Consider the following 18,435-nt stretch of genomic DNA (forward strand, 5'->3'; position numbering starts at 1 on the left):
GATACTGATGGGGATCAGTACGTAGCAGTGAAGTAATATTTGTATTTGTCAAGAGTGATTTTAATCTTCAAGTTAGGGTCATGGGTAGCTTGATATGAAGTGATGGTGTTTCTGGAAAAAAAAGAAACAGATACTCTCCAACAGTTACCAAAGGGCCTGAAGACATAATACGTACTAAAACCTAGTAGAGATGGAATGCTGTTATTGTACTGAAATCATGTCTCCCTAAGTATACAGATATGAATGTGTTTAAGTTGCAGGAGGGCCTCAAGTTCTGATATCTTTTAGTGTAGATTCCAAGCACTGAGTAGTACCCTCATGATTTTGAGTTTGATATATGGGAATGTCCAGTAGGGAGACTCTGCCTAAAAAAACATTACTGGGGCAGCAACAGATTTAGCCAGTAAGCGGAACATCTGCTATGAGAGGTATGAGCCATCCCTGGTCATACAGGAAGTTTTATCTACCATCTTATCCCAGGCCGACACATACTGGTTCCCCTTAGAATGACACCAATCACTTAGCCAATTGTTAAAGCCAATTATCTTGTCTTGTGTGTAAACATAATTCTTGGTGAAGGCAAGATACTACTCAAGGCCAGTGTCTTTCTTGCCTGTAACACATGCATATTAAGTTGTGCCAAACCTGTCTCTCTGTGAGGAGCACTTCAGGTCATTCACTCCAGCATGGCCACCAGTAGATTGTAGTCATATTCATCTGTTTAAGAGACCTGAGGGCCCTTGTGACAAACACTACACAAGCAGCTTACATCCAATCTGTTCTTGTCCAGTCTGTTGAGTGTGGAGTCTGTACGCCCAACTATAGAGTCACCTGTGACTACAACATTTTCTTTTGTGGAAGTGAACTGTGAGCCTTATGGGCTTAGTCCTACTTTCCTATTGATTCTTGGTTGATCTGTGTGGCGTTACAGAATGTGTGAATGGGATGTTGCTTTGTGTAGTGGATGGTGACATCTTTTGGAGTGTGCTCTAGGAGGCTTTGGCAATTTTTTTCTTTACAGCCTCAGTAAAAGTTATGGGCCTAGCGGTGTGCTGTGACTGGTGTGGTATTGTGGATGAATGATGCTTAATGACAGTGGTCTGATGCAAGAGGTTTGCCTCTGTGTTTCTCAAATATTTTCATGTGTTGCAAAAGTTATTATCAATTGGTAGAAACAATGAACAGTTGGTAAGTATAAGGTGGTTTCTATGCTGCCTTATAACCTGATGTGAAAAATCCATAAGTCCATTAAGAAGTTAATGGAGAAGCGCACATTTTCTCATATGGATGCACCCAAATATGTGGAAAAAGTAACATTTAAATATTTAATGAAGAACAAGTGACTGGGACAGGATGTCGTATAATTATGAAGTTCCTAGCAGCTATTGTAACTAATGTGCTACCATCTTAAGAGATTGTGACACAAATACAAAATATTATACTTTTTGCTAAAAAGATACCGCATTGTGAAAGGATGAAATCTATATTGGGGATGCCGTGAAACTAGGCATGCCTTAATAATAAATCAAACTGTAAAGTAGTTAACAACATGCAAATGATCAAACAAACATCTTAACAGCTGAGTCATGGAATTCAAAGGCACTGGTGCCATTCTTCACTTCATGGGTCTGCTACATCAAAATTTAGCTTACTGGTAAAATGATCTGTATTTCTATAAACATATGATGTAAGGTACTGTTTGCAGTAAGGTTAGGTCTTTGTTGGAAAAAGATTATGAAAAAGAATATTTAAATTAAGAAGTACAAATTTAAATGCTAGCCCAAAAGGTGATGAAGTGAGATGGACAGAATCATGTTTTTTTTTTTTTACGACAAAATCACTTTGTCCACCTAGTCAGCTACTTCCCTACCAGCTGGCTAAACCAGAGATCCTTTATTAGCCAACAACCCTTTTTTAACTCCAAGCGCATAAGAACTGAGGAATCCTCTGACAGTTAGTGTAGAGGATTAAGACTAGCAGTTGTTAACAAGCGGCTTTCTGTGGTACGGCTGCTGAATGACCTTGAGCAAGTTCCTCAACCAGACAGTAATTTGGAGCAAATAGGAAGATGGGCTAGGCTATTCAATGGTGTCTTAGACTACATGCCTTGTAACTACCTATAAACTGCCTTATGTTTTTTTCCAGTATAGTCTTAAACTCAGCTACTCTGTGTTAAATTGGATCTAGGCTCACTCCTCCAAGAAAAGGAAACCAGTCTGGTGGACCCCTGCCATAAACAAGCTATACAATAGAAGGAGGAAACTAGTACAGAAAAGAGTAAAATACCAAGAAGGAAAGACATCCCTGATCAGTATCAGCAAGAAACTACAATCCCTCATAAAATCAACCAAGGCTAGCTTCGAAAGAAAAATTGCCAAGGACTCCAAAGATAACCACAAAGAGTTCTTTAGCTATGTCAAGAACCTAAGTGGAAACCCTCAGATCTGCTCTGAGTTAGTGCAGAATGGCACAAAATACACTGAACTGACTGATATTGCCAACATTCTGGCAGACAGGTTTAGTGCAAACTTTACCCCCTCTCACCCCCTAAAGGGCCCGTAACCATACCAGAAGAATGTAGAGCCCCGGCAATCACTGACACAGGTTAAAACAGCCCTATCCAAAGCCAAAAACACAGCTTCAATGGAACCGGACGGTGTCCCAGGCAGTGTCTTACACAAACGCCAAAATGAAATAACCCCTCACCTAAACACACTGTTCAAACTCAGCCTCTTTACAGGCTACATACCCATAGAGTGGCGCACAGCAACAGTTATCCCGCTCCACAAAGGTGGAGTCACAATGGAGCCAGGGAACTATCGCCCTATAAGCCTGACTAGCCTGGTCTGCAAGGCTATGTAATGCATTGTCATGGAACTCATTAACAGAGACAGTGGGAACCTCCAAACATTAGACCCTACCCAGTTAAGGGCAGATCATGCTTCCTAAACCTGGTGGACGTCTTTGAGACGGTTACCAAGGATTTAGACGAGGGAAAGGAGGTCCACACAGCCTACCTAGACCTTGCAAAGGCTTTTGACACCATTCCCCATTCTGGTATTATAGACAAGCTCACCAGCCTGAACATAAACCCCTACGTCACAAGATGGTTTGCCAATTGGCTCATGGATAGAACCCTCACGGTGAGAGTTGCAGGCTCTAGGTCCAACTCTAAACCGGTTACAAGTGGCGTCCCCCAGGGCTCAGTCCTGGGACCCCTCCTGTTCGGTATATACTTCTCAGAGGTACAGGCAAGCACAGGAGGACTATGGCTGACCAAGTTCACAGACGACTGCAAGCTGGGGGCCATAATGGACTCTCCAGCTGATACAGACATCCTCCAGAAGGGTCTCACTGAGACGGATACCTGCTGTCAAAATCATGGTCTCAAGCTAAATGCCAAAAAGTGCATAGTCATCCCCTTTGGAAATAACAAAGGACCCACAAACTAGTCCCCTAAATACAGAAAATGAAATAAGGGATCTGGGGACCCAAGTAGATAGTAATGTCTCCTTTGATAATCATATTGCCAAGGTGGTCAGAAAATGCTTCTATGTGGCCCACCTAATCACAAAAGGGTTCGCATCTAGAACAAAAGAGGTTATTGTGCCCCTCTGCTCATCACTCATCAGACCCATCATACAGTACAATGCCCCATTTGGGATATACCTTACAAGACACCTGCAACAGCTGGAAAGACCACAGAAGTACCTCACCAAGAGGATTACTGGTCTCAAACAGATGCCCTATGCTGCCCGACTGAAGAAACTCCAGCTGTACTCGGTTGCATGCCGCCTACTCAGAGGTGATCTCTGCTGGACATACAAGGCCATGCCCAACCCAGAATTGATGGACATGCTCCACCTAAAAAAAAAAACAAATCTCTGAGAGCCACACGCTCTAGGGATCTAAACCTCACCATAACAATAAATAGGACTTGCTGGAGGGATAGATTCCTGTCCCAGAGACTCCCCATGTTTTGGAACAGGAATTTAATCTACATTAGGCAGAGCCCCTCACTAACACTCATCAAGAGAAACCTTGACGAGTGGATGGGAAACAGAAAATTTACCCCGAGGATCACTGCAGTGGCTCTGCTGGACAGAAGCACAGGGAACTAATGGCTCTGCTGGACAGAGGCAAAGGGAACTAATCTAAGGGGGCGGCGAAAGCTGACACATTCTGGCTAGGCTTACATATGCCCTTGGGCAGATAGCCTAGTACTTACCTATGAAACTATCTATGCTGATAGATCAAAAGTACATTTCAGAGAAATGTACATGAGTGAACTCACTTTCATGAAAGTGCATTTTATCAAAAATGCACTTTCATGAAAAAAAAAAAAACACGTCAAAAAACCTACACAAATAAAACACTACTCACGTTGTGCCCCCACACCCCCCCCACTTTAATATTCTTACTCTGAGATCGCACTACAGTGGAGAAAAGGGAATATTCCCTTATCCCCACTGTACCATGATCTAAGCAACAATTTACTTAGTTGTACAATCAACACTGCATGTTGATGTACAACTAAAACTACATGCTTGTTGTTTATTTTCAATGTGCATTTTCGATAAAAGGCACTTTTGTGAAAGTGAATTTGCTCAAGTATGTTTTGTTAAACTTACTTTCAATATTCAGACACCAGGACCTGCTAAATTACTGCTTCCTCATGGCTTTCCTGACCTGTCCATCTTGTAACTTTAAATTCTGTTTTCTTATTCTCGTATCTCTATTTTATTACTTTTTTTTTTTTTTTTGAAAGAGGGTATCTGATTATGCTGTATTGGTACACTTAAGGTGCTCAAAGGTTTGTTTCATCTCCTCACCTTCTTTTTTTTTAACATGCAGAGCTACATGAGGGTCAGTATTAGCACAGTTTAAACAGTCTTCATGACTAGATTGTCTTGTTGGACATTATTATGCATGTTAAGTGGTAGCAGTGGTGGTGCCGTGGTGGTGGCACATGGTTTGCCTAACAACACTCTTCATAGCATAGTACTGTTATGCTTACAATGCACTTCGCAATCACATGTATAATAACGCTATCAGTGGACTGTGCAGTGTTGCAGTGGTAGCATTGTCACCTCACAGCAAAAGGTTCTCTGGCTAAATTCTTGGCTGGAGTGCCTTCTGTGAGGAGTCTGCATGTCCTCGCTGCATTCGTGCGGTTTTCCTCCGGGTGCTCTGGTTCCTCCCAAGTTTCAAAGGAATGTGTCTGGAGCATTTCTCCATGGGCCTCTGCTGAAAACTGGCTTAGTTCTAAGTTGGACTTTCCTGGTAAACAAATGTTAAATAAATAAATAAATAAATTAGTAGCACCAACAGGAGAACATTTGCATGTATGAAAAGACTACAGATTCATAGGAGCACAGTTTAAGGTAGCCATTTTCATCATACTGAACTGCATTTCTCACCTATAGTTTCCCAAGGTTCTCCTTCATTGCTCCCATCTCCAAGCCTCTGAGAGTCGGATTCAAGACTAATCTCTGCTGACATCTGGTCTGTGAAGCTGTGTCTGCAATACAACCAAGAGATTAGCAATAAAATATAGCAACGTTTTTTTCTATGTGGTTAGCATGCATAAGAAAAGAATACATAGTAGGGAGACTTAGTTTTCTATTTCTTCTTGTGAAACCTGTAGACACATAACTATAGTCAGGTATACACACATAAGGGTCTGGCAGCCACACTATTGTGTCTGCAGTACATAGTTTGCAAACAAATAGCTTTTGCTGGTCAATCACTATTACTAATCTGCACCATCAGGACAGTGTGTTCTACCCACTAGTAGATTTGACATAACAGTTCATGCAGAACAAATGACTGCATACTGGAATGTGGAACGGGAGCAATCCCTTCAACTACATAAATTCTTTGGCTACTTACCAAAGTGCACTAGTTCATAGGTTGGTACTAGGCTATTGGCCCAAGGGTCTACGTAAGCCTAGAAAGCAAGGTTCCATAGCTTATGCCACCCAAGAAAGTTATTTTCCTGTGCCACTGTCCAGCAGAGACAAAGAAGTGATTCCCCTGGGTGTATTTCATATTTCCCATACACTCATCAAGATTTTTTTTGAAGAGTGCTAATGAAGAACTTTGCTTGACATAGATGGGTAGCTTGTTCCAGAGTATAGGAAGTCTCTGGGACAGGAATCTATCCCTCCAGCGTGTCCTGTTTATTGTGGTGACAAGGTTTAGGTCCCTAGAGCATGTAGCTTGGAGGGATTGGGATTTCTTTAGGTGTAGCATGTCCAACAGCTCTGGGTTTAACATAGCTTTATATGTTAGGCAGAGATCACCTCAGAGTAGGCGATATGCTATGGAGTAAAGCTGGAATTTTTTGAGGCGGTCAGTGTAGGGCATTTGTTTGAGGCCAGTAATCCTCTTTGTGAGGTACTTCTGTGGCCTTTCCAGCTGCTGCAGATGTCTTGTGAGGTACATTCCAAAAGAGGCATTGTACTCTATAATGGTTCTAATGAGTGACGAGTAGAGGGGAACAATGAACTCTTTTTTTCCTGGATGAGAACCCTTTTATGATGAGGTGTGCCACGTAGAAGGACTTCCTGACTACTGTGGCGATGTGACTATCAAAGGAGAGACTACTGTCCACCTGGGTCCCAAGGACTCTTATCACGCATTCAGTGTTAAATAGATTGCTGCATATGTGGTAGTTCATGGGTACAGAGTTTTTACCAAAGGGGATGAGACAATGCACTTTTTGGCATTGAGCTTGAGGCCATGGCTCTGACACCAGGCATCTGTTTCAGTGAGGCCCTTCTGTAGTATGTCCACATCATTTGTGGACTTGACTATGGCTCCTAGTTTGCAGTCATCTGTGAACTTCTTTAGCCAGAGGCCTTCTGTGTTAGCCTGTACTTCAGAGAAGTAGATACCAAACAGGAGAGGTCCCAGGACAGAACCCTGTGGTACTCCACTTGTCACTGCTTTGAGGTCAGATTTGGAGTATGCAACTTTTACAGTGTGGGTTCTGTCAGTGAGCCAGTTGGCAACCCATCTTGTGACGTAGGGATTTATACCTAGTTTAGTGAATTTTGCTATAATTCCAGAATGGGGAATGGTTTGAAAGCCTTGGCGAGGTCAAGATAGGCTGTGTGAATCACCTTAGTCTCATCCACAGCTTTGGTGACTGCCTCAAAGAAGTTGATCAGGTTCAGGAGGCATGATCTGCCTTTCAAAAACCCGAACTGGGTGGGATCCAGAGTTTGGAGGTTACCAATGTCTTTGTTTATGAGTTCCACAATGATATGTTCCATGGCCTTGCAGACCAGGCTCGTCAGGCTAATAGGTCAATAGTTCCCGGGCCCAGTGGTGGCTCCCCCTTTGTGGAGTGGGATAACTCTTGCTGTGCACCATTCAGTGGGCACAAAGCCTGATGCTAGGCTATTATTGAACATGGTGCTTAAGTGGGGAGCCAGTTTGTTCTGAAATTTGTGTAAAACGCAGCCTGGGATGTTGTCCGGTCCCATGGATGCTGTGTTTTTGACTTTAGAGAGTGCAGCTTTTACCTGCGTAGTTGTGATTACAGGGACTCTGCATTCTTCTTGTATAGATATGGGCCCTTTAGGGGGTGAGAGGGGGGTAAAGTTAGCACTGAACCGATCTGCCACTGCACCTAGCTTGCATTATTTTTCACTATGACAGGTACGTAATCTGCCAGTATTAGTGCACATAAAGGAGACACTGAAACGCTTCTCACCTACCTACTGCATTCCTTTTTCTAGCATCCATATCAAGACATCACAGTAACCATGTACTTAATGCCCCAGAGACATGCTGTCATGAGTTGACACTGTCAGCTGACCAGTCCACCAATGTTACAATCCTGAAAATAAAAGCATAATTACAGGTGTGACTGTGGTATGCTTCAAAACAACTTCCCATCCACCTATATATGTGGCTTATTGAGATGGAGCCCTGATTGTGGCACCAGTGACCTGGATTTGAATAGCAAGACAAGAAATGGCAGAAGCCAGTCAGAAGAGATGGAATGAGTGGTCAACCATGGCCTGTTCCCACCTTAAAGGGAAGGAGTGAAGTGATCCTGCTAAATGTACATCTCCTGTTGCAGCCCAGCAGTTAAGCACCCCCCTTTCATTGTGATGATGGACACATACAAGTAAGAATAAGGAAGAGTGAGTGATTGCACAGAGGTAGGTATATGTGCTCCATAGAAGACCTTATTAGCAACCACTCCACATTGTAGCTTAGTCTCTTGAGTGGTTGTGGGTTTAGCTGTATACAGAAAATTCCATCGCCATCTGAAGATGATGGTAAACTAATCCCATTCTCCCCTTTCACTAACAGGTAGGGAAACCACAGGAATGAATGGATGTCATAGGACACAGGGTTCGCTAGATGGACAGGCTGGTGTGGGGTGGAATCCCAACCCTTGATCCATTCCATGTCTTATTATCCAGCATGTTAGTAGCCCCGAAAATAGCAAATGCCACCACATCAAGCTCCTATTTGTAGACAGTTATAGGTATTCAATCTATCAATGCCCAGTTCACGAAATACAGGGAAACCCTCACTATAATATGCATAAGAATTCTGAATGATAGACTCCAAAATCAACCTTTATTATCAAGACTTGACTTTAGTAATTCTGACCGAAATCAGAATGGTTTTGTAAAATATGGTGAAAACTGCAATTCTGCTAGTGAATTTTAACAGAAACAAAACAGCTGTAAAACACACACACAGACTGCAGTCAGCAGCAATCTATTTACATTTGCTTTGCGATGAACCACAGGGTGAGATATAGCTAATCAGCTGCTTACATTCTTCTAATGATAGGATTCTGTACTATAGCAATAACCCACGCCTGGGTGTGGGTAATGCTGGATTTACCCACGGTTGGCGTGGTTTGGTCCCGAGGGACCAAACAAAGCCAACCGTGGATAAATCCAGCATTACCCACACCCAGAAGTGGGTTATTGCTATTATACAATGACATTATTTAAGAAAAAAAATAATTATTTTTCTTAAATAATGGCATTGTATAATGCCTCCTTGCTGCCCTTCAGCGGCTGTCTGGTATTCCGCAGAAGTTCTGATGTACTGCGCATGCCTACGCAGTACCATCAGAGCTGTGGGCAAAAGCAATGGACAAAGCAAGATCTTCGTTGCTTTTTACTGTTTCGCTATGTTAAATGGGTTTAACATAGCGAGGCAGCTTTAAAAAAAGCAACGGAGAATCTCCGTTGCTTATTTTAAAGCTGTCTCGCTATGTTAAACCCATTTAACATAGCGAGACAGTTTTGAAAAAAGCAACGGAGAAAGCAAGATCTCCGTTGCTTTTTACAAACTGTTTTGCTACATTAAATGGGTTTAACATAGCGAGACAGCTTTAAAATAAGCAACGGAGATCTCCGTTGCTTATTTTAAAGCTCTCTCATTATGTTAAACCCATTTAACATAGCGAGACAGGTTTTAAAAAAAAAGCAACTGAGAAAGCAAAATCTCCGTTGCTTTTTACAACACTGTGTCACTATGTTAAAGGAGTTTAACATAGCGAGACAGCTTTAAAAAAAGCAACGGAGATCTCCGTTGCTTTTTTTAAACCTGTGTCACTATGTTAAACTCCTTTAACATAGCGAGACAGTGTTTTAAAAAAGACTTATAGTAATGGAAAAGGTCCGGGCGACTGGACCTTTTTCCATTAGTATAAGTCGATTTACAATGTGCACGCTGACCAATCAGTGTGCACATTTTGGAATATTAATGGGGGGGGGGTGGTCATGGTATAATTGTTCTTTTTCTCTTGTACTAAAAGAATGTAGTTATCTCTGCATGGGACTGGGTCTAAACCACTAGTCCAAACAGAAAGATAATATAACTTGACAAAACATTACAGAAAGAAAAAAAAATACTTTGCTGCCTGGTTTAGGCAGTCTAAATTTTTCAAATTCCCATAAGGATATGGTACGAAAATCGTGCTCACAGATTCAGGCAGAAAGATCTGCTCAGTTATTTCTTCATGTCTTCGCATTCGTTTTCCAGGCAAGCCTTCTCTCTTCTTTTCCTCCCTTAACATTCTTTTTCAGACAAGTCTGCCCTATTTTTACTAACATGCATCATTAACTTGGCGACAACAATAATGGTAATGATAAAGCGGAATGGGTGGGTACATAGTTAATGATGCTATCTTTGACAAGTACCATTATGCAGGTACAGAGAACTGTAAAAGAATTTAACATTTTACTAACATTTACATAAACAAAGTTTATATAGTGTAAATTGTTGCAATCAAAGTTTCCCCTTTCAAGTCATAACAGCAGTATTATTCTGTAAAAGCATCCTAGAACAATTATTTTATGCATCTTATGCAATGCTGCTAAAATGTGCCAGCCCTGTCATATGGTATTGGTGCAGCCATGCAGATTTCATGTAAGCCATGGCGTACGCATTAAATTTTAAGGGTGGCACTATTAAGCCTGGTGTGAGGGTACTAAATATCCCAATTTCAAACATACAAAGGAAATTAAAAAGGTGCAGGCGAACCAGCAAAGCAAATAACCATGAGCAGAGTGATGAATATTTGATATGTTACTAACTTGCGGTAGCGTTGTCGCCTCACAGTAAGACGTTGTCCTGTTCGATTCTCAGCTAAAGCATCTTCTGTGTGGAGACATGCGTGAATGGGCGTACTTTCATTGAAGGCTATGTGTCAGGGCTGGCAACTCTGTATGTAAAAATCTACTGCCAATCATTAGCGGACCGGAGTTCCGCTGTGGCGACCCATAACCGGGAAAAGCCGAAAGATACAACAACTAACGATATAGTTAATATGTTTCTAATTTAATAATTTTATTATATGTGCTGTATCTTTATTTCGGTATCTAAAGGATATACCACTGAAACAGCAGTTATGTTATCAAGAAATAGCAGCACAGATGCTTGGTAAACAAATCAAAAATTTCTGGTTATTTCTAAAGGGCGATACAGCAGTCTGGGGACTCATTTGCAATTCTAAAACTCATGGCTACATCCCTATTTACTAGAGCACTTTTAAATAGATTTGTCTTAGGCACTTGTAAAAGAATACAAATTCAATATATATATTTTTAGAACTTAATAACTTCAAACAGCTTCTTAGTAAAGTTAGGAAATTAAACTGGATGCTATAACGCCCTCATCAGACCATCTGCATGAACAGCCACTCACTCAAACGTAGTAATGGTGTTGAATGTGACTTACCCTCAGAGCTAACCTCAGGCCGACAGTTTCATAGTTATGTTGGGGTCATTAACTCAACTAACATACGCATTTCATCCACATTTCCCCTCTATATGGTAGCATTTACACAAATCAGTCAGCTTCTCATTTAATGAAACTCAGATTTAATATAACACTTCTTGGCTTTTCTTCAAATATATTTATACAAATACAACCATTTTAGAACTTCACAATAGCTGATTCACATACACAGACTGAACACAGCCCTGACAATGATTCCCTGCATGTTATGCTTCAGTAACAGCCTTGTACTATGTCCAGATTGCTTACTCTTATTAAAGTCTGTTTCCTGCTTAGTCTCCATTCTCATCTGACTTCCTTCCACTGTGGGTTTCCTGTCCCAGGCACTCTATGCTTCCTCACAATATTACATTCAGGATGTTTCCCACAGTCAAATCCATGAGGACACCTCCTTACACTCAAAGTCGAGGAACAAAAAAGTCTTATAGCTTTTCGCAATTTTAGCAAGCTGATTGCTATAACTGTAACACGCACCTTGCTAAAGTTATTAAGAGACACTGTGATTCATTGCATGGTACCAGCATTCATTTATAAAGTTCTGATATTCTTGCGGCTTCATAAATGAATGCCAGTAAAGACTTCCACCCCCATTAGTACCTGTGGATCATGCACCCAACAGCTTATACCAAGGACAGACACCCCCTTTGCCCCATCCCAGTTACAGCTCTGTCCTACATTTATAGGTTCATAGGTGTTTACTAGGCTAATGACCACAAGGGCCTTTTTAAGCTTAGCCATGCATCCCAAATCTCTGACAAGTCCTGATAGCCTTGATAAGAGTAAGCAAGAGTCTGGAAGATGAACCATTTACAGGTTTCCCTTCCATTAGAGATATAGGTACCAAATCAGGGATGAATTTCCGGTTTCCCATCCAATTATCCAAGTTGCGCTTGAATTGGGTTAGGGAGGAACTCTGCTTCACATGGATGGGGACCCTGTTCCACAGACGTGGTAGTCTCTGGGATACATACCTATCTTTCCAGCAGGTCCTATTTATATCACAGGCAAGGTTTAAGGGTTTAGAATGGGTAATTCTGATGCAGTTTGTTTTTTGGACATGCAGGAGGTCCATCAGAGTGGGGTCCGACAATACCCTGCATGCCAGGCATAGATCTACCCTCAAAAGCCTGTAGAAGTCAGAATACAGGGATAGGGCCTTGAGGTGGTCTGCATAGGACATTTTACTTACTCCCTGTATTCATTTAGTGAGGAACCTCTGTGGGTGTTCCATTTGTTGGACATTCTTGGTTAAGTACGTACTAAAGGGGGCATTGTACTCAATATGTCTGATGAATGCCAAATACAGTGGAACAATGACTTCCTTGGACTTAGATGTCATACCTTTGTTTATAAGTTGTGCAACATAAAATGATTTCCTCACCACTGTAGACATGTGATGGTCAAAGGCTAGATTACTATGTGTGTCTTTAAGTCCCTGACTACTGGGTCAACTCTAAGGGGTGTGTTGTCAATATGATAGTTACCAGGGATGGATGACTTCCCCAAAGGATAGTATTATGCATTTCTTGGCATTTAGGTTTAGTCCATGGCTCTGATACTAGTTGTTTGTCTGTGTCAGCCCCTCCTGGAGAACATTTGTGTCACTGTAAGATTTAATGACATCTCCTAATTTGCAATCATCTGCAAATTTAGTCAGTCAGAGACCACTGACATTAGCCTTGACTTCTGAGAAGTACATTTATTTTACATTTGTTGACCAGGATAGTCCGACTGGACACATGCCCATTTTCAGCTGAAGCCCAGGGAGAAAAGCAACATACAATATGAAAACAGTTTAAACATAATAATTAGATGTTTAAAGATACTTGTTTTGCAGTCAATAGTATGAGGCCTAAGAAAACATCTAAGTGTTTACTAAACATCATTCTGCAAGAACTATAGGACATTAATACAGATAAACTTTATATACAGTTTATTTACACAATATAGGGTCTAACCATTGATAGCAGATGAGATTCTGAGAAGAAGTGGGTGGAGTAAGCTCTGTAAGTTCTACGTGGATAGCTATGGCTAGATAGTGTAGGCCTTCCCTAATAGAGGTTAGATATGGAGTTAATTGGGAAGTGGTAAAGGTGAGATGAGGAGGATAATTTTCACCCAGGTGCAGAGCAGGGGTATAACCAGTGCACATTGCAGTGTTTTTTTATAATTTTCTTGTAGGAGGGTAGAGAGTTTTTAGAGGTAATGATGGTAGGAAGATAGTTCCAAATCTTAACAATATAGTTAGACTAGAGAGAATCACCTGCGGAGTTATTAGATTTGGTGACTTTGACTCGGAATTTGTTACTAGAGCAGAGATTTCTTGAATTGCAGAGAGGTTGGAGCAGGTTTGTGAATGTTGGTATTTTGTCTGGGTTATGAAGGAGTTTATGGGCAAGTATAAGTTGATTATAGGTCAGGAGGTGAGGGAATTATAGCCATCCTAGAGACTTGAGGTTTTTGCAGTAGTGGGTACTGTGTGTAGACCCTGTTGCAAATTTTGCTATTTGATGGTAATGTGGACAGCTTGAATAACTCTGTTTTGGAGATGCTGGTTAGACTAGGACAGGCATATGTAAGTGTGTAGAGAAGGTGGGTTTGTGCTATTGCAAGTCTAGCTGAGGAGGTAAGCAAGGGTTTCTTCCTATAAAGGCTGCCTAGTTTTCTGTGAGTGTTTTTAATGGTTTGGTTAATATGGATATCAGTTTCTGATTATTGTCAATGGTTACTCCCAATAATTTTGTGTGTGAGTTAGTGGTAATGGTCCTGTTCTTGGACAGTATCCTAAAGGTATTTGCTAAAATGGTGATACGGGATGAAGTGAATACTAGCAGTTTTGTTTTCTTAGGATTGAGGAGTAATTTATGGTTGACAAGCCAGGATTTCACAGACTGAAAAGCTTTTGGGTGAATGTAAGCAGTTGATTCATAGAGTCTGCTGTGCAGAGTAGTGTGGAATCATCTGCATATTGAATTATTGAAGCATCATTGGTGGAAGGAGTTGGTAAATATGGAAAACAAAAGGGGACCCAATATGGACCCTTGTGGAATGCCAAGGGTGACAGGTAGCAGTGGTGATAGGTTGTTTTCCCAACATAGTGCCTGTTTCCTATCCATAAGGTAGTTTTGGAACCAGGAAATCGTCATCATTTCACAGCCGAGATTTCTGAGGGAATGTATAAGCTTTTCATGGTTGACCATATCAAAGCCCTTAGACAAATCCAAAAATAATGCAGATGTCAGCTTGTCAGTATTCCTGCTGTGGTTCACCCTGTTAGTAAAAGCGGGTCTATATTATGCAATCAAAAACACTGTTCTTCGAATGTGTAATAGTCAAACCGAAAACACTGAAAACACATAACCACGAATGGCCACATCCGCGACTTTTTCCTAGGGAAAAAATTTGCGAGGCCATAAACAAACAAAACACACTTCCCAATCCTAATCAAGTGGGGGGCTGCACCCCACACCTCCCTAACTAAATATGCCAACTCCAAGATTGCTCAATGTTGGGGAACAGGGCAAACCACGAGAACGGCCAACTGAATTTTTTCCATAGGAAAAAATTTGCGTACGTAGCCGTTCGCAATTTAGTGCTTGCAATGTTTTCGGTTTGACTATTACATGTTCAAAGAACAGTGTCTTTGATCACGTAATAGGCAACCACAAAAGCTACTAAGGCAGTAGTGGTACTCTGGGCAGGCTGGAAACCAGGTTGGGTGTGGGAAAGGAGCTGTCCAAGGACTGATCCTTGAGGGACTCCACTTGTGACTGGCCTCTTTGTAGAGGTGGACTCCCCAATTCTAACTTTCTGGATCCTATCTGTGAGCCAGTTGGCTATCCACCAGGTGACACACAGGTTTGTACCTAACCTCTTGAGTTTGTCAACAATGTCCAAGTGGGGTACTGTGTCAAATTCCTTGGCCAGGTCAAGGTAGGCAATGTGAACAATTTTTCCCTCATCCATTGCTTTGTTAACATTCTTAAGAAGTCCTCCAGGTTGAGTAGGCATGATCTGCCCTTGATGAAACCAAACTGGGTGGGGTCCAGTGTCTAGAGGTTTACTATATCTCTATTGATCATCTCCATTATAATTCTTTCCATGGCTTTACATATAAGACTAGTGAGACTTATGGGTCTGTAGTTTCCAGGGTCTGTAGATGGACCACCTTTGTGCAGAGGGATGACTGTTGCCTTTTTCCAATCATAAGGCACGAAGCCCGTTTGGAGGCTACAGGTAAATAATAATTCCAGAGGCCCTGATACGTCATGATTCATGCTATTTAGAAGGCATCCTGGGATATTGTCTGGGCCCACTGATGCAGTGTTCTTGGTCCTAGAGAGAGTATTAAGGACCTGTTCCCTAGTGACAGTAGGGGGGAGTTATATTTGATGATATTTCCTGAGGGAAGGTTGAAGGGGAGAGATGGGTAAAGTTGGAACTGAATTTATCAGCCAGAAGGTTTAGTACATCTTCTGGATCAGTATAGGTTACTCCATTTACAATGAGCTTTGTACACAATTGTGCATTGCATCTGACATTGCAGACATAGCTAAAGAATGCTTTATAGTTGTTCTTGGTCTGGGAGGCCAAATTTACCTCAAATTTGGCTTTGGTAGACTATTTGTCCTCTGACTTGTTTGTTTAATTTGACGAGAGTGCTTTTATCCTGCTGGGTGCTGCGCCTCCTAGTTTTTGCCATGATTTTCTTCTTCCTGTTATACAGCCTATTGATTTAGTGATTCTACCAAAGTTCATTTTTTTTTAGTTAGTTCTGTACTTCTTCCTGGTGGGTACAGCTGCTTCTATGCAGTTATTAACATGCTTGTACAGGGTTTCTGTGAACAGTTCTGCATAGGCAGTAGTGTTCTCAGGGTTTATGGGAGCTTGAAATATTGCCAGGCTCTCATTTAATAGCAGGAGGTTAGCCTTAGAATAGTTCCTGAATATTCCAGGTTTAGCTGGGGGACCAGGTTTTATTTTTACTTCAAAGGAGACCCATTTTGTGGTATGACCTTACCAGGCAAGGCATTACACTAGGGGGTGTACAGCATTCTCCCATATTGATGAGGACAGATCCAGTATGGTTGCACCCCTGGTTGGTGTATTGACTATCTGGTCCAGGGAGTTTGTGTTTACAAAATCCAGGAATCTCTGTGCATGTATGTTTGGTGTCGTAGGATTCCCAGTAAACAGAGAGGTAATTAAAGTCACCCATGAATTTGGTATTGGGTTGGATGGTTAGTGTTTCTAATAAGTCTAAATACATGGTATGGGTTTCCTGGGTCATGGAGGGGGGACCTATAGCTTGCAAGGAAGTGGTACTGGATTTTGGCTATGGTGATTTGAACATGGAGCAACTCAAGTGCATTCTCCTGTTTGACCAGCCTTGAAGTAAATTTATTTTTGATGTAAATAGAGACACCTCCATCTTTAGTCCCTGTCTGTGAAGTAGCTAGCTTAAATATGTGTGGAAGGCATTATAACCTTGCACTGTTGGTGTCCTCTTCAGGGCTTTAAACCATGTCTCAGTGACTGCACATATGTCAGCATTCTCTAGGCTAAAGAGAGCTTCTAGGGAGTGGAGTTTTTTTGTTTAGACTCCTAGCATTGAGCAGTAATACCTTTATATTTTCTTGGTTTTGATTTGCTATGTCGGAAGTACTTTCAGTTTGGCATTGCCTAAAACAGGCCCAATGGGGGAACAATGTTTTAGCTAATATTCAAAAGTCTAGATGGGAGACTTGCAAACCATTGTGGTCTGTTGACCATCTCCTTCCATGCTGACAAATACTGCACCCCCTTAAAATGACACCAGAAACTAAGCCAATTATTACAGTCAATCATCTTTTGTTTGCATTGTGGCATCATCCTTGGAGAAAGTAAAGTGCTGCTCAATTATGTCTCTTCATATAGTCTATTGAGGTACCTCACAGGTCATTTACTCCACATGGACTATGACTGACAATGATTTGTTAGAAAGCACAAATTCTCTTAACATTCATTTTGAATATACCCGGAGTACTTTCACACCAGGACAGTAGCAATCTGTCATTTTTTAGATTGTGCGGGTATTTCACTGAGGGCTTCTCTAGACTTCATCCAGACTCTCTATCTGGGATTTCTTATAGGAAGTTCTAGCCTACTTCTGTCTTGGGGGGGGGGGGGGTCTCCCGTATGCAATTTAACCCACTGTTGACATCTTTTAATCTTTTGAATGCATTGATGGACCCTGCCATATCACAGTTACCTAATCTATTATTTCATTCCAGGCAGCCTTCTTCCCATGTCTAACTCCTACTGAGCTAGGATTTCTAATGCACTGACTCAGCTGATGCAAGCTAACTAAGCCCCTCCCCAATCAGGGATGAATTACAACCCATATTTAAAACAGCTACTGATTTGGGCCAATCAGTCTACATGAAGACAGGAAGAGGGGATGATCTCCTGGATTCTGCTTCTCACTGACCAACATCCACTCTACTGCAGGTTCTCTTTCACTGGACAATTCCTGCCTTGTTAATTCTCATGTGAGTATACGGATACGTGCCCAATGTTCTGCAGTGTTAGCCTGAGCACACAAATATAAAAGCATCCTGGACAGAAGTAGTTCATTACTGTTTATTTATTTAACATTTGTTTACCAGGAAAGTCCGACTTGGAACAAGCCAATTCTTCAGTGGAGACCCAGGGGGAAATGCTGCTCTACCCCCCTTTCATCAGCATACTTTTCCACTGCCTTAGGATCCTGTTCTTATGGTCACTCCCTGGGAGGTGACTACATACTGCAGTAGGACTTCAAAGCACATATATAGGAATTTTCTAAGTCATTATTACTTAATAAGTACTTCAGCAAATGGTAATACCATGGCCTCTGTTTCGAAATGTTAGCCTTACATGTTTACTATGGCATTTCCAAGGCCCTATCTGATGAACCAGAACATTATTGCTTTAATTAAATGGATGGGGTGGAGGGGTAGCCTTAGTAGCATCCCTGAAGACAAGGAAATGCAATTGTAAATTAGATTTAATGCTAATTTCCCCTCTCAGACTGAATGAACAAATCAGTATAATAATGGTTTTAAATTTGATACCCCTAAAAATAATCTATACAGTGGTATTCCTTTTTATTTTTCACTTGTACAAGTT

At 41.4% G+C, this 18,435-nt stretch overlaps 1 protein-coding gene across 2 annotated transcripts in view; it reads right to left on the reverse strand.

Annotated features, from left to right (window-relative positions):
- Positions 1-18,435, reverse strand: part of RUNDC3A (RUN domain containing 3A) — a 356,931-nt gene that overhangs the window by 82,595 nt on the left and 255,901 nt on the right. For both annotated transcript variants that reach the window (XM_044055254.1, XM_044055257.1), the window contains exon 10: positions 5,421-5,521. In XM_044055254.1, coding sequence (XP_043911189.1) covers positions 5,421-5,521 — 101 coding nt within the window. The remainder of the gene's footprint in view (positions 1-5,420; positions 5,522-18,435) is intronic.

This window comes from Protopterus annectens, chromosome 13.part0 (genome assembly GCF_019279795.1).
Source record: "Protopterus annectens isolate FY-2018-M chromosome 13.part0, PAN1.0, whole genome shotgun sequence".
Taxonomy (NCBI): Eukaryota; Metazoa; Chordata; order Ceratodontiformes; family Protopteridae; genus Protopterus; species Protopterus annectens.